The 16,773-nt window shown below is 35.4% G+C and overlaps 1 protein-coding gene across 1 annotated transcript; it reads left to right on the forward strand.

Annotated features, from left to right (window-relative positions):
* The first annotated feature begins 13,056 nt into the window (after positions 1 to 13,056).
* On the forward strand, positions 13,057 to 14,552 carry LOC137738790 (uncharacterized). Its single transcript, XM_068478263.2, has 2 exons — positions 13,057 to 13,554; positions 13,653 to 14,552. The coding sequence occupies exons 1-2, from the start codon at positions 13,282 to 13,284 to the stop codon at positions 14,226 to 14,228; spliced, it is 849 nt and encodes a 282-aa protein (XP_068334364.2). The 5' UTR covers positions 13,057 to 13,281; the 3' UTR covers positions 14,229 to 14,552.
* Positions 14,553 to 16,773: the final 2,221 nt, after the last annotated feature.

Here is a 16,773-nt window from a genome sequence, read left to right on the forward strand (position 1 = left end):
TATGGAATTGAGAATGTTAGAGTTTTTATTATAAGTAATGCTATACTTATCATCTATTTGTACCATCATTCTAATAAAGGTAGGGCCATCAACACATATGGGTCTTATCTAATTAGAGGGATGGTACAAATAAATAGTAAGATTAGCATTTTTATTTTATAATTTTTTAATGACGACAACTAGTGGCAAGCCACGGTTATCCACCTCTCCCGGGGGCCGAGAAGACTCATAAAAGCATTTCAACCTCTCCCTGGCCGTAAGCCTGGCTTCTACATCAGCAGCGAGTTTCGAACCTAAGACCTCCAGTTTTTAATTTAAAGGAAGTCTCGCAATCCTTCATTTATCATTGGTCCACCAGCTCGTGGTTATTTTTAAGTTACGCTTTAATTTGAAAGAAACAAAATCTGGTTTTTTTTAACCTTGTGAATTAGATTTGTTGTTCAATAACAATTGATAAATTTTTGCTTTAATTAGTCTTGTATCTTGTTTTATTGGAAATACCTCCTTATAGAGAAGCCCTTTATCCAAAGGGATCCCCATTTTTGGGTAAAAATGGAGACTAGTTGTAAGGCCCACTTCGAATTTCAACGATCCGAACCGTCTATTTTGTAAGTCTCGATTCATTAATCATCCTGGCAAATATTCATTTTAATCCGAACCATTTGCCTATTTAATTATCACAAATGAAATTTCATTGTTTCATATAGAACAAAGTGTTCGTTAATTTCTTTGAACTCAACTAGTTGTCTCAATTATTTCCAATTGGGCTAATATTTTGCAAGAATGATCTATGAGGACCAACTTAAAAAATAGACGGTTCGGATCGTTGAAATTCGATGTGGAGTGGGCCCACAACTAATCCTTATCTTAGAAAAAATGGGAATCCCTTTCTTTAAAGGCCCTATAATAAAATAGTGTGTATTATGACATAAAATCTAACACTGTGTAGTCGTGTAAATCATTAGTGGATTGTATTTTGGATATTAGAAGATGTTATCCCTTTATGATTGTATTACCAACAAGGCAAGTAATCTTTTTTAGTTTACTATAAATAAAGGTCGATGAAATGAGAAATACACATCCCAGAAATTCCTCAACTCTTTCTTTGTCACACTCTCTCTCTCCTTTAAAGAAAAAAAGGCCAGAACAAGGAGAAATTTGGTTTGAGATTATGAAATATTGAAATTTACCCTAAAACTTTTGCTAGCATGTTTGTCAACGAAATTGATGAAAATGTTTAATATGTCTACAAACCTTAAATAGTGATTAATTGTCTGGATTACCTCAAAAAAATTATAAGAAGTTTGGCTTGGGTCAATAATTAATTTGTATTTCAAGTATAGATTGATGGCAAAGTTAGTATCAAAATGTTGATTTGGATCAAATCCTATTATAAAAACTACTAATCATATGCGCACATGTCATACGTGTGTAATTAATTTTGTCTACTATTTGTTATAAAAATATTTATATCACTTCTTAAAAAAAAAAAATTGGGCATGGAACTTTGAAGGGGGTTAGGGGGCGGTTTTGAAGTGGGAGACGTGGGCTTAAAAACAAATTTAAAAAATAAAAAATAAAAAAATAAAAAACTCTTCCATTTTTATGTTTTAAGTAGGATATGTTGTGTTTACTCTGACTGTGAGGTTCGTGTAAAAAATTGAAAATTTGAGTGCTATGGAAGAATAATATTTGGTTACTCAAAGATGAGTTGGAACTCTTATGTAAAATTTCTCAAAATTGTTCGTTGTCAATTTATAGAACTTCATGTTTATAATCAGAACCGTTCATATTATAAATCACCCTATAAAGAATGTCTTTGCTAAAAATCAATTAAAACTAAGGTCGTTGAGTCATCAAACTGTTTAAAAACAAATGAACATAATCGGTAAAAACTTTACGAAGCGTCTAAGTATTTGCTACAATAAATTGATTAAACAACCTTAGTTTTAATTTATTTTTTGCAGAGATGATCTTTACAGTGTGATTCATAGTATGAACAGTTTTGTTTATAAGCACAAAGCTCTATGATTAAAACACTAAGAGTTTTGAGTAGGAATTTCTACTCATCTTTTAATAGCCAAGTATTGTTCGCTATGGAATTACTAAATTGCCATGTCTTTTAATTTTGTTTAGATTTGATGAGAATGTTAGAATAGTAATTTTAAAAAATTTTGGTTGATAAATAGGATTTTATTAATAGGTAGCTTAGATTTTGTGATCTAAAATAAACTACTATTTCTATCAACTTACTCTTTTATATATATGTTTACATGATTGATAGTCTATCTCTTGTAATATCTATGTATAAGAACTGGGATGATTAATGTCAAGAACTCAGAGTCGAGTTGGTAGATCACTGCTAATCACACTAATGTTGTCCCAATTTAACCAGATGCACAGTTAGTTTGGCATTTGTTAGTTTTATCACAAAAAGCCTCAATGCAATTAGGAGTGGAATAATTCAATGAGAGACTTTGGATATTGTCCCTAACTACTAATTTCTATGACTAAAACCTTGGTATATTGTTATGTCCTGTTTTCGAGATGGGATTGTATCGCGTATGACGACATCAGGGCTTTGATACTATGTGAAGACTTACGAGTCAATTCAGTGGCATACTACTAATCACACAAAATTATTCCAACTTAATCACCTATACAGTCTCACAGATGTTAAATTTTATCACAATTGGTACGATTACAAGTGAAACCATTCAATATAAGTTGTAATTTATTCTATCAAATTTTCAAATAATAATTAATTCATTAAGTAATTGCTACATATCATACAATATATGAATGCCTTATTTTTTAAATAACACGTAGTAATTTGACTGCCGATCGAAGCAACATAGTTAGTAAGAGGTTTCACACCACGGGTGAAAAGGGATTTGTTGTTATGTGGTTTGGATGTTTTCATGGTCAATGAAGAGTCTTTCTCTTTCAAGACCACCAAATGAAATGAGATGGAAGCAACACACACCATCTGCCCATTTGGGGTGTCCTAATAAGGCAAATTGGGAGGTAACATATGTACGGTCCTCACTCCATCACGTCTTAAAAATTAGGAAATAGAAGAGGTATTTTACTCCCTGATTGATTTTATATAGTAGTGCACTTTAATTAAGGACTCCTGTTGAGAAACTGAGAATGATTTCCCACCCTATTATTGAATAAAGGCATGGATTTTGAGAGGCAAACTGAGTGGTCAATTCACTTCAGGAAAGTCGATTGAGACCTGAAAAATGCAAAGAAACATCGCCTCAACTTTTTGTCAAGATTATTTTCTCTCAGATATGATGCGGTGGATTTTATAAATTTCTTTTTTTTTTTTTCTGGTAGAATTCAAAATCAATTACACTCCAACATAGCGGATTATAAATTAATTTTATAAGCATCAATACAATTTCAATAATAATTTTAATCCAAAGATGCGATGTTTTATTTGTTATATACTGAGCTCATTTGAGGTTGCAAAGGCCTGTAGCTTTTTAGTTGAAAACATTTGAATTTTTGCTTACCTCAAGGTTCAAGAATCAAATCCCTAATCCCACTTTTGGCTTTCCTTATTGTAAAAAGAAAAGAATATAAATTCCATGCACATAAAAGATATTTTTAACAGACAAGGTATTGCCATAGCGCTTACATGCATAATTTGGTAAGTAAATTAAACTAAGAACAATCTTAGTGCTCTGGAAGCACAGACTAGAATAAGAGGTGAAGATTGATTGGTAGCATACTTGGCACAATCTCTAGTATTATCATTTTTCTAAAAAGAAAGTAACGCCAACATGCACACAAAAGCTAAGTGTCGAACTAGAATTGTTCAAGTGTATGTAAGATATTCTTGAATAATAATCTAGTGAGATTTTTATTTTCAAATTCTGTAAATTAGCTTCGAGAGTTTGAACATCCTTCCTCTCTAGCTTTGAGAGTTTGAACATCCTTTCAGTTCACTTTTTGAGACATATATAGAGCACTAACAATTATGTTTACTTTTTATATATTTAGAGTCTTTGTGTAAATTTGTTTTTAATTTGCAAATCTATCCATACATAGTCGTGAATCACGTCTCATTATACAATTAGGAACTTTAATATCATGATGAAATAAAAAATTAAAATCAAAGAATTACTTAACACTAAAGCGAAAGTGTAGTGATATTAGTAGTTTACACAAGGATTTCAACTCATAAATTTTCGACACAAAGTTCCTCAACTATTCTTTTGTGTATAAAGAGACAAAATGCTGTCGTTTGTCCATGACTGATGACTCCATATTGTTTTAATTTTAAAGCCCAGTCCCTGAGCCCCAAATCATTCCCCATTGTTCTCTTTTCCCCGTTGCTTTTCCTCCAATTCCCCGTTATTTGGTTCCCTCTTTCCCCCCCATTTCAAAACACTAAATTTCTAATCCATGACCCAATCCCATATTATAATTACATAAGTCCAATATCATACCTCCACTTATTTCAATTCTCCACTCCACCACTATTTGGTTCAAAATTCAAGTAAGTTTTTTGGAATTCTAATCTAATCTCAATTAAATTATAAGGTAAATTACAAAAAACTACCTCAACTATTGGGTCATTAACAGTTTTATACCTCGTCTTTAAAAAGTTTCAATGTCATACCTTAATTTCGAATTTGTTGCAATGTCATACCTTCCATCAGTTGTCTGTCAATTCCTCTGTTAAATGCTAACATGGTTTGAAGCGGGGCCTATTTTCTATTAAAAAATTATTAAAATAATAATTTACCCAAAAAACAAAAAAAAAACCCCAAACACCATCTTCCCCGACCCCCCTTCTCTGCAACCCAGATCTCATCTTCCCTGTAACCCACCCTTTTCTTCCCCCTCCCGTCTTCCCCAAACCCACCGCGCACCCATTCTCCACCTCCTCCTCAGCACCCACCCTCGCACCCATCCTCCACCTCTTCGCACCCACCTTCCGCACCCCAAACAACATCTTCCCCAACCCCCATTTCCCTGCAACCTAGATCCTGTCTTCCCCAGACCCACCCCTTTCTTCCCCCTCCTGTCTTCCCCAAACCCATCGCGCACCTACCCTCGCACCCATGCTCCACCTCCTCGCACCCACCTTCCCACCACTTCAGCCTCATCAACCTCATCGGCACCTCCTTCTCCGATAGCTACGTCTACCTTGTCGTAACCCAAGCGCGGTTACATGGCACCAGAGTTTCAGGAGCAAGGCAAGGAAAACAGGGTGGGCCCGGAGAAGATGACTAGAATGAGGATGAGGAGGTCGAGGGTGGCCGACGGCGAGTGCTTACAGAATAGGGTACAATTAGGGTTTGAGGATTTGGGTTTGGGGGTAGGATAAGAGGAAGAGGAGGATGACATGGATGTGAGTGGTTTTGGATTTGGGTTGTAGGGAAGAGGGGTCGAGGAAGATGGTGTTTGGGGTTTTTATTTTTTGGGTAAATTATTATTTTGGGTTAATCTCTGTTTACTACCCTAAAGTTTCATGGTTTTCAACATTTGGTACATTAAGTTTTTATCATCCCAGAGTCATACCACAAGTCTTAATTTTGGGACAGTTTCATACATCCGTTAAGTTTTCTGTTAGAACTTATGTTAACTGATGACATGGCGGCACCAACGTGGACAATAACTGAGCGTCACGTGTTAATATGGGCCCACTTCAATATTTAAAAAAAATAAAAAAACCCACCCATCTTCTGCCTCCCCCAACCTCCCTTCCTTCTTCCCACTGCAACCCGCACTCTCTCCCCCAACCTTCCTTCACCACCAAAACCAGTCTCACTCTGGCACTTCAATTTTCCAATTTGATTTATTTGATCAGTAGTATTCAATTTTCCAGAGGTTTAACCAATTGTACTTTTTATAGACTCAGACACACTGCACCCCACCCCCCCTAAATTTTCTCTCTCTTCTGTTCCCTCCCTCGTTTCTTCGTCCGGTCCGCTTACCCTCTCGTCCCAATCTTTGATGTCATTTCGTCTATTCTCCTTTCTCTTTCACTCCTTAAATTCCTCTCTAAGCCCCTCTTTGTTTTTAAACCTGTCATTGGTCTCTTCGCAACCAGCTTCCTAACAGTCCATGACTTTGAGCTCAGTTTCTTCTTTGCTCAGAGTCAAAGATTAGAACTGGAAGTCTTAAGGTTTCGGCAGATCTGCATCGCTTAGTGTAGATGGGGATGAGAGAGAGGGAGGGTGGGATCTGGGTTGGGGATGGCTGATAGTTTCAGAGGGGATCCCTCTGGCGAGCTTGTAGCGTCGGCGTCTCAGCAGCAACCCAGCGGCGATATCAATAAATCAAAGAAACCAGAATGTTGAAGCCATGACTTCAAAACATGGTTATCCCTCCTTCGAGGTTCCGTAGTCCCCTAAAGGTCACAGCATGGTTAAGAAATTTGAAGAACCCAATCCTCGGGAACCATCATTCTGCAAAGTCAAATAAACAAACCCTCAAGCAACTCACAACTTCGTCGTAATCCCAACACTTGCAGCTACCAACCCGTAAGCTTCAGCATCTCGTCTCTCTTGCCACTTTAAAATCGAACAACAGCTGCACCCCTTTTGCAGACCCGCGACTCCCAGATCCACACTTGCAGCCATTACAAATTCTAGCCTCAACCCACGACCTTCAGTGTGCGGATGAGGATGAGAGAGAGGGAGGTGGGATCTAGGTTGGGGGAAGACGGAAGCGGGGAAGAAAGTTGAGGGAGATAAGGGGTGGGTCCTCATGCGGAAAAAAAAAATATTAAATGATTTTATTTTTTTAACGTTTAATTAAATAATTTTAATTTCCACTCGGACCTCTTAATGCCACGTGGCGCCCAGTCATTGTTTACATGAGCGCCACATCATCAGTTAACGGAAGACTTAACAGTCAAACTAACAGATGTATGAGACTGTCCCAAAATTAACACTTCAGGTATGACTCTGAGATAAAAAAACTTCATGTACTAAATGTTGAAAACCACGAAACTTGAGGGTAGTAAACAGAGATTAACCCTATTATTTTAATAATATTTTATTAATTTTTTAATAGAAAATGGGCCCCGCCTCAAGCCGCAGTAGCATTTAAGAGAGAAATTGACAGACAACTGACAAAATGTATGACATTATAACAAATTCGAAGATAAGGTATGACATTGCAACTTTTTAAAGACGATGTATGAAACTATTAATGACCCAATAGTTGAGGTAGTTTTATGTAATTTACCCTAAATTATATTAGATATTGATGGAGATTTTTAGTCTATTATTAACATGATTGTTGATATGTTTTATATTTGTATACTCGTTTTATCATTGGAATTTAGATGGAATTTTGTTTATTGGTTAATTGGTATATGTTTTGTGGAGAAAGGGTTGCATCAAACATCTTTGGTTTTACCGGTTGCAACCGCTTCAGTGGAGATGACATTTTCCGCTATGAATATCATTAAGGGTCAACTTCGCAACAAAATAGGATATCAATGGTTGAGTGACAGCTTAGTTGTTTACATTGAGAAAGATGTTTTTTCATGTATTGGTAATGAAGCTATCATGAAATATTTTCAGACTATGAAACTTTGTCGTGAACGTTTGAATTAGGATTTTATAGTTTGTAATGTTGTTTTGGGTATGATTTTTGAATGAAATGTATTATACTTAACTTTTCAATGCTATTTTTGTCTATAAATTTTCTAACCTTTATTATTGAGACCTCCAAATTTAAAATTATGAATCCGTCACTGATTGCGTGTGTGCGTGTATAAACCGTCGTCTCGCTAACCCATTTTCTATGCAGTACACAGAGCCCCACAGTACGGATGGCAGTCATCATCAGGCTTGAATTCCATGCATATTGTCCACACTAAAAAAGAAGAAAATCCATGCACATAAAAAGGTAAAGCATATTTCATGCGTCGCGTCTACCTTGTAATTCAATGTACGATGAAAGGTTGTTGACTTTGAAGTCAAAGTCAAGCTGCTCATGTGCTCTGAATTATTTTCTCTTTATATGCGTTTCATGTTTTCACGTTTTCTCACTATGTCCCCTTCCCACTTCTTCCTCAAACGTCACTATGTCATATGTACGTGGAATATTTCACCTAAAGCTAATTAAACACAACTTGTTTTGCTATTCTGTTCACATATTTATTTACACCAACTTGGTAGCTTCCTTGGATGCAAGGACATAAAATGTGTGAATATGGGGTTAGTCTATTGTGCCATTTTTAATAAAAATTTCTAAAAAAAGTTATACATGTCATTTAATTTGAACTTTGGGTAGTGTAATGCATGTAATCACATTTAAGTATAATAATCTCCTTCAGCGTAAAATGACGTTCACAACGTAGTCACCGACCTTGTTGTAGTAGTAACAACTTCATTTTGTGTATTAATTATAACCATATCATAATCGTATTACACGGGCTACCTCTAAAACATCTATAAAACAAGACATTACTCATGTATGTATACGTATATATGTATTTAGGGTCCGTCTACAATACCTTAATAAAAAAAAATGGGTACTGCTATTCACACATATTTTTTACCTCTCACACACTTTTGTTAATTTTCATCCATTGATCTTCTTTAAATCATTTGATCCGATTGCCGGAATTTGAGAGGGGTATATGAGAGGTAAAAATAGTGTGTAAATAGCACTACCCTAAAAAATAAGATATCAGTACCATTTAATTTGAATGTTAAATTGTAATCAATAACGTCCAAGTATACTACCTTAACAATGTAATCTAACGTCCACATCGTAAAAGGCAACCTTGGTATAGTAATATTACTGTCATTTGGTGTAATTAATATAACATTAAAAAAAATATGTAACCTTGGAGTGTAAATTTGAATGATTACGGTGTATGTTAACGTCATATTGTAACATAGTTACGATGTTGTATAAGTTCATAATGTTCCCTATCAATCATACGTCTATATTCTAATAGTACGTCATTGGTATATTAATAAATGTTAATTTTGTAATTCAATCACGTTGAAGTACAAAAATCTAACTACCTTGACAATGTAATAGAACGTCCACAATATAACCACCAACCTTGTTATAGTAATAATTGCGCCATCCTTTGTCATTAACTTGAACCTTATCATAATTGTATAACCTAGAGTGTAATGCTGAATTATCATAGTGTATCTTAAATACTACTGATACTTTCTTTTTTTTTTTAATAAGTTACCATAGAATCTTCCTATATTTATGATAGCCCTCATAATCAAAGTGGCTAGCTAACTAATTAACATGGTGATATAAAATAATTTTCTTAAAACATAATTTTAACCACTATGAATTATGTAATTATCTATGTATTGTGCAAGGCTCCCTTAGGATATTTGAGAACAAGTATTTGGATTTGACAATAAGGTTAATTAAATTTTCCAAAAAATTAAAAAAAGATATTAGATTGAATGTATTTATTATAACTAGATGGTGTACATTTGGAATTAGTGAATCTAAATGCAAGTGACCATTTACCACAGTGGTGGAAAGGTGTTCAGCCCTTGCATGACGGCGTGGATTCAAACTCCGTCGATGGCTAATCTAACATCTAATCTCACAAAATCTACCGTTAGACAAAAAAAAAAAAATCTAAATAACTAGCTATGTGAATAGTTTGAAATCCAGTTGTTTCATCCATATTCCTTCTTATTCAAACCCTAGCATATATTAATATGGATTAAGCAAACAAGTTACCCTTTTAAATCATTAGATTTGAAAGCACTCTCCATCCAAATCGGTCCTAATCAAGAATGCTTGTGACTGTGTATGATCTAGTTCATGTAAGATTGAGCTGGGAGGCAGAAACTTCTCCTCTTGTTCTATCCCGCATCTAACCAACTATTTGTTTTATTTGCTGGAACTTAATTTGGAATGGTAAGGAAATCCTTTGGGTATTTCAACACTAGATCAAGGTCAACCCTAAGTACGCGCTTGATTGTTTTTATTTAGTGTTATCAGACTAAGTCACAGTCAAGCTTTAAATTATTTTTTTCCCAGAAAGAAATAATTCTGCAGATGATCAGACTTGACTCCATTACTTCGTTAAAAAAAACGACTTCAGTAATCCAAGCTACACCAAGCTTAATGCATGCATGTATATTCAATTAAACTTACTAATTAATTTGTTTAAACAAAGTGATACCTTGCGCGTTTAATTGTGAGGAACTTGACTCCAACTTTCTAATTCGTAAGAAGACCAGTCAATACTGCTGGAATTTAGTATTGAGCCAGTCTTTTTTTATCCATAATGTCCTAACCTAATTTTCTAGTCAGGTGGGTTGGGCTAGAAAATGCTTATATGGTTCCAGGCTACAAGATCCTGATGACGATTAGGGCTTTGAGTTTCTTGGCCCAAGGGTCATTTCTTGCTTCTTTCCTCAATTTGTTGGGCCATTAATCTCTATCCCCAAATTTGCTTAGTTAACTAGTTATTAATTAATGGAAAGAAGCGCTCAAGTGCTAACTAGTTAGTAACTTAATACAAACTTAACCATTCTTTTCGGCCTGCTCCACAAAGTAATCTCATTGATTTGAACCGTTCATTTTTAGGTTCTTATTCATAAATCATTATGTAGAAATTCATCCAAAGTGGAAATCCTTAGCCCTTTAATCATTATTGTGAACATTTCAAGGTTTATGACCTTCTAGTTATGACCTTAAAAAGGGTTGGTTCAGATTATGAAAAATATTGTAAAATATATCTAAACAAGTAGCTAGCGCCGTATTAACTTACTAACTGGTAAGTCAAAAACCACCTTAGGCTTTCATGAGAAAGAAAGATAACGCAAACATGAGTTAACCCAGTTGACTATAATAGTGTGGATGTCTTCTTGCTCTCGAGTTTGAATCCCCTCTTCTTTTTTTTCATTCTTTTTTTTGTCCCTTGTCTTTAGCTTACCGATGTACTCACCGCACTGGTAAAAGTACTAATCTTCTACCTCATGTGTACTAAGAAAAAATTACCATGATGTACAAGACATGAAAGACATTAGATTCATGCGTTATGGCCAATTTCTTCCCATTTACTTGTTAATTCTCAATATATAGATTCGTCGAAGTACCTGTACCAATTTAGAGACATAAAAATGATAATATTGGCATGTACTATGGACTGTAGACTATAGTAATTTACTCTTGCTAGCTTCCTTTGTATCGACATGTTACAAAGCCAACTCGCATATGTTTTTGTTTTTCTATTTTGGTCAAAGCACAACATTTTAAAGTAAGTAAAATGAGTCATGCAATGTCAAAAAATCAATATCTATATTCTGCAACAATATAATTAGAGCAGGAAAAAGAAATACTCAGTTCTTAATCGCATATTCATCAATTATGCTAAAAGACAATCAAATGGACGGCCTGCCACTATCTCAAACACTCAAACCATAAGTCTCAACCACACCAACCAACTCATTACAAATTGATAACCCATAATCCCCTCCCCCTCCCCCTCCCAAAAACAAATAAGAGTTTGGCCAAATTAGATTAATGGTACTCGTGGTGATAAGGTATTCAGAAGATAGTCCGTGTGGTAAAAAAATTAAGATTCAAATCCTCGTAGCGAAGACTAGTTGCAAATTTAATCCGAAAGTGGAATTTCCTTCAAATCTTTGTTAGATGCAGGGAAAAAAAAAGTCCATCACCACCCTTTTTTCTGTTTACCTTATTCTCTTCTTCATCTATCCCCTCTTTGTAATTGTAGCTTCGTCAAATCTATGTTAGCAGCAGCATCAAAATTGTGGGAATGGCCGTGAGCTTGCCGTCTCCGCCACTCAACCCATCTCTCACTCTCCTCCAAATTCACAGGTTGAAACAGGAGTCAACAGTGGAGATCTCGATGTGGAGGAGAAGAAGCCTGGTATTATTTCTTCATATTTTGATGACCTCCGTAGCACGAACCACATAGAGAAGTTCAAGAAATATGAAGCTGACTATAGCCGTTGGTTGACTGCAAAATACTTCTCAAAGAAGAACCTATATGGAGATTGGAGAGGCAACATCTTTGATGAGAGTGTGACAAGTACATGATTAGGTTATAAAGATATTTGACGGAAAGTTTAAGTTTTAGATTAAATTTGTTAACAGTCTTCTCCACGAGGGTTTTAATCCTAATTATTTTTTTTTTACCATGAAGCCTATCTTCCTGGTACCTTATTACATGGAGACCATTAATCCGATTCGGCCTAAGAGTTCAACATAACTTGTAACCCTAAACTTGTCTCCCGTGCAGAAAAAGGTTCTAAAGCGAATGTACATACAAGGCTTTCTCTCACAATAGTTAACTACGTGATTAGTTAAAAGACGATTATAATGTGATGACTCAATTGGAAATTATTAAATGGTAATAGGTTAAGAGGTTCGGATCTTGTATACATGAGGATTCCTTGTAAGCCAATATTGGAAAGCAATTCCTAAGGCTTGGGCCACTTGGCTATCAACACTGTAGTAGTCTGAAAACCAATAGAATGGTCCTCCCCTCTGTGCAACAAGAACACGAAATCTAAATCGCCCGATCAACTTATCCATGGAGCCAAATGCCCTTAATCAAGGTTAGTAAAATTGTGTGTTTTAATTGCACGAAACACTAAATTAACCACAAGCGCATGTCTTGGAGAGATTTTTTAGTGTGATCGGCACCCGAGGTGGTACATCACATGTCGTTATACAAATGGTGGGATATGTGTGCTAAAAAGTTAATAACTTAAAAAATAAAATTTCCCACCGCTTATATAAAAACACGTGGTGTATCACCCGTGTTCCCATCACAATAAAAAATTTCTCCATGTCTTGGGTCAAATATTATAGTTTTTATATTAAAATATGAGTATCCAGCGAAGAATCAAAACTAATGATAAAAAAACTAACTAATTTAAAAACAAAATCTTGGATAACATAACATATAAATCATCTGTGTGACAAAAGCTTTTAATTTTTTTGGATGGCTTTTTACCAAGATTCGATAAATAAACTCCATATGGTACACTCTTGTTAAGAGAGAGAACCCCCTCGTATATATCTCCCAAAAGTCGCAAAGTTCCAACCGATCACTCGTTGTCTAGTAATTGAACAAGACACCAATGCCGGCCTTCAACACCCAAAACTCCCAAAAGAAAACAGAGTCTCTCTTTCTCTTCTTGCTCTTTCCTTGTTTTGACCAAAACCTTAACCCATTTACCTCCTCCGATATATGTAACCTTCAAAACCCAATAATTATCCCATCTTAAACAAGCCCGTTTAGGCGTTTCTTTTTGTTGTTGTTAACAGGCAATGAAGAAAAACGTCTCGAAGTCAAAACCCAAGTTTTTGCACTGTTTCCGACCGGTGGACGTGGACATGATGTTCGAGACCAAAGCCGTCCGGAGGAGACAAGTTCGGACTGTCGAAAACAAGGAGGACAAGAAGGCGGCTCTGGTGACGAAAACCATGTCTCTGGACAGAGGGTTTTCTTCTCCGGCGGATTCTGAGAACTCGAAAATGCCTCCTCGTCCGAACCGAACTTTTTCGAAGGCGGTGAAAGCCGTGGTGTTCGAAACTATCTTGGTCAGTGTTCTGAAATCCTTAATCTTTGATGGATTATAGATTCAGGGTTTTTTTTTTTTTTTTTTTTTTTTTAAACAATGTTTTTCTGTATTTTGCAGGCGAAGAAAGCTCGTGATCGGAAAGTTTGCCGGCAGGACTCGTTCGGATCAAAGCGGTGTTTTTCGCTCAGAAGCGAGGCGTCTCTGAATTTGGGAGGCGATGAGTCGGTGAAGAAATTTGAAGAAACAAAACCAATTTCTGAAATGCCATTACATTCTCGTTCTTCCAGTTCATCATCGTCCGCATTATCTTCTTCGAGTTCGGTTTCGGAATCCAAAAGGTTGTCCAAAACTTTCTCGGACCCGACGAAACAGAGCCTCCGGAATCCTCAAAACCCCGCGGCGAAACCAAAGAATACGGAAGTGGTGTGCTCCGGTTTCAACTCCGGAACATATTTTCTTCTCATCAGCCTTGCAGTGACGGTGTTTTGGGGCAAGGTGATTGCAATCCTTGTCTCGTCGATCTGGCTCTACTTTTTTCCGTGGCGGAGTTCATGTAAAATATCGCCGGAAAATGTGAGGAGGTGGTCGGATGCGGAGTGCAGGGACAATAACAAGAGGGTAATAATGGAAGGGTTGATTGAGAGGAAAAACCACCTCCACCACCACCACCAGCAGGGGGAGAGAAGGCAGTAAATTTCGACGTGAAAATTATCTGTTTCGTGTTTGATGCAGCTTCTGGTTGGAAAGGACATCAGGGTTTTAATTGTGTAGGTGCCTTGTGGTACATGAGGAGAAAAACAGAACAATCTGTATTTACATTTACTTCTCCTCTGTTTTGTTTTTTTTTCTTGTGACCTGTGACTTTTATGTGGTTTAAGTTCTATAGCCATGCCACAGAAAATTGGAAGTGGTTTTTCGTATTTGTGTTTGATTGTGAAGAAAATCTTGATTGTAACCAGGGATACCTCTTAGGCTACAATTTTTATATTTAGTACTCAACCGATAAGCATCTCTTGATTTGCTTTCGCTCTCTTGTGGGCGGGTGCTCCCTAATCACAATATAAAAGTGCCTCACTCATCATGTGATTTATCAGTAACAAGGCAAAATCACTCCTAATTGTTGTTTAGGCAAATTTGAGAAAAATCCAATACTTATGAGATTTGGCACACCATATCTTCACAATGTTGATTTGAGAAGTTAAAACGTTAATAAAAACTTGTGCATAACCTTGTAAATTGAGATAAATTTCTATATAATGTCTGCCTAGAGTAATTCTCTCACATTAAGTGAGCTCAGTATGGGGTCAAATGTGATCAAAATAAACAGGGTTTCATACTTTTGCGAAACCCTCAAAGAAAATTAGAAGTGGGTATGTGTATTTAATTGTGAAAAAATATGATTAAAATCTCGATTGTAACCGGATATTTATCCAAAGATATGAATCTATATCCAATATGCAATCAAATGATTTCCCATGCTTTGTTTTTACTCCGCTCATGTACTTTGTGTTCCTTACTCGCTACATACAAGGGTCTCATTCATCATGTGATATCTCTATTCATCAATGTGCTTTTAACCTCTTTATGGTGTCAATATGACGTCATTGTTTAGACAAATTTGAGAAACACTCGATGCTTGTACTACTTGGCACACCATACACCACAATGTGGTGGATTTGAGCAGTAAAATCTTATAAAAACGTGTACATAAACTGCAACTGATGCTGATGCGCACATTGCACATTCTTATATATTTATTAAAGATACTTTTCTTTTTCTAATTTCTCAGCATTATTTATCGAGGAGGTTCCAAAGCATCTCTCCCATGAAGGATCAACTTAGCTATCAATGCACTATCTGTTCTTGTCCATTTTGGTTGGTGCTTTGGGCATATGAATGTACCTAAATAGGGCAAAATGGCCTCTTCGATTTAAACCACGCAATTGATCTCATGCCAATATCGAAAGATCTCAAAATTGAAAAATTGCATAGTGTGTCAGGAACATAATTTAGTATACAAAATGTCATAGTATAAGTGATTGTAAATTTCTTTTTTAAAGTATTTAATCACTTATATTATGAAATTTAATGTCTGAAACGTATTTCTGGTACACTAAAATATTCTTCGTAAAAATTTGAATATCATTAAAGATCTAGAGAGGCATACAATTCTTTACCACCCTCCCAAAATTCATAAAGATGGTTTGATTTGATTTGGAAACTTCTTTTGTCAAAAAATTACTGCGCCTGTCATAATATTAATCTCAGTATATTAAATGGGTGTTTGCCACGAGGATTGTAGGTAGTTGAAGTAATCGTTTCCTGTGAAGTTGTAATGTTAAAATAAAATGGGAGATCACATTTTTATTATAAGCGAAGTGAAAAGTAATGCATGCGATGAATTATACATTCGATAAAATAATTTTATTAACTGTTATTATATGTACACATTACACATCATGTGATTCTCAAATGTGACACACAAATGTAGTCTTTTTAATATTTTCCAAACAAAGCATGAGAGAAGTATTGATTTGGTTTATGATCTAACCGAATTATGTAACTTATCAATTGTAAAGAATAACAGATTCTTAAGTGTCATAAGTTATATACTTATATGTGCTTGTTTCTCTTAGCAAACAAACTATTTGATAAGATAATACACATAATTATATACAATATGGGATATAAATAGATTTTTTGACAAGAAGTTAGAGTGCAAGGTATCATAGATTTATATATGGTTCAATGACCCATGACTGTGCTGTTACAATGTTTGAGCTTTGAAGTTTTTTTCCTTCCCCCTCTTTCTTTAATTAAAGGGAATATTTTTGCTCGTCGTTCTCAAGTAATTGTAATGTTAATCACCTTATTTATTATCATGAGATGAGTTTATATTTCGATATTTGTGTAATAGATTGATATAAATCTTAACATTTAAACTCATCCAATTATAATAAATAAGCTGATGAACATTACCAACATTTGAAAGTGCTGAACAAAAATACACCCTTAATTAAATCAAATCAAAATAAAAAGTTGTCTTTTGCTCTTTTTCTCTACTCTTTTTTTTGTTCAAGCTCTTTTTCTCTACTTTGATTAATAAAAGATCAAGTGGCTAGGCAGGGATTTATTTAAGGTTTTTATGTCTTTCAACTGTAAAAGGAAGATCAGAAAGAAAGGGACAGCGTGCTCTGCTTTTATCTAGATATTTATTGCAAAAGCTAGAGAAAAAGAT

This window comes from Pyrus communis, chromosome 9, assembly GCF_041283825.1.
Source record: "Pyrus communis isolate YQ-2024b chromosome 9, ASM4128382v1, whole genome shotgun sequence".
Taxonomy (NCBI): domain Eukaryota; kingdom Viridiplantae; phylum Streptophyta; class Magnoliopsida; order Rosales; family Rosaceae; genus Pyrus; species Pyrus communis.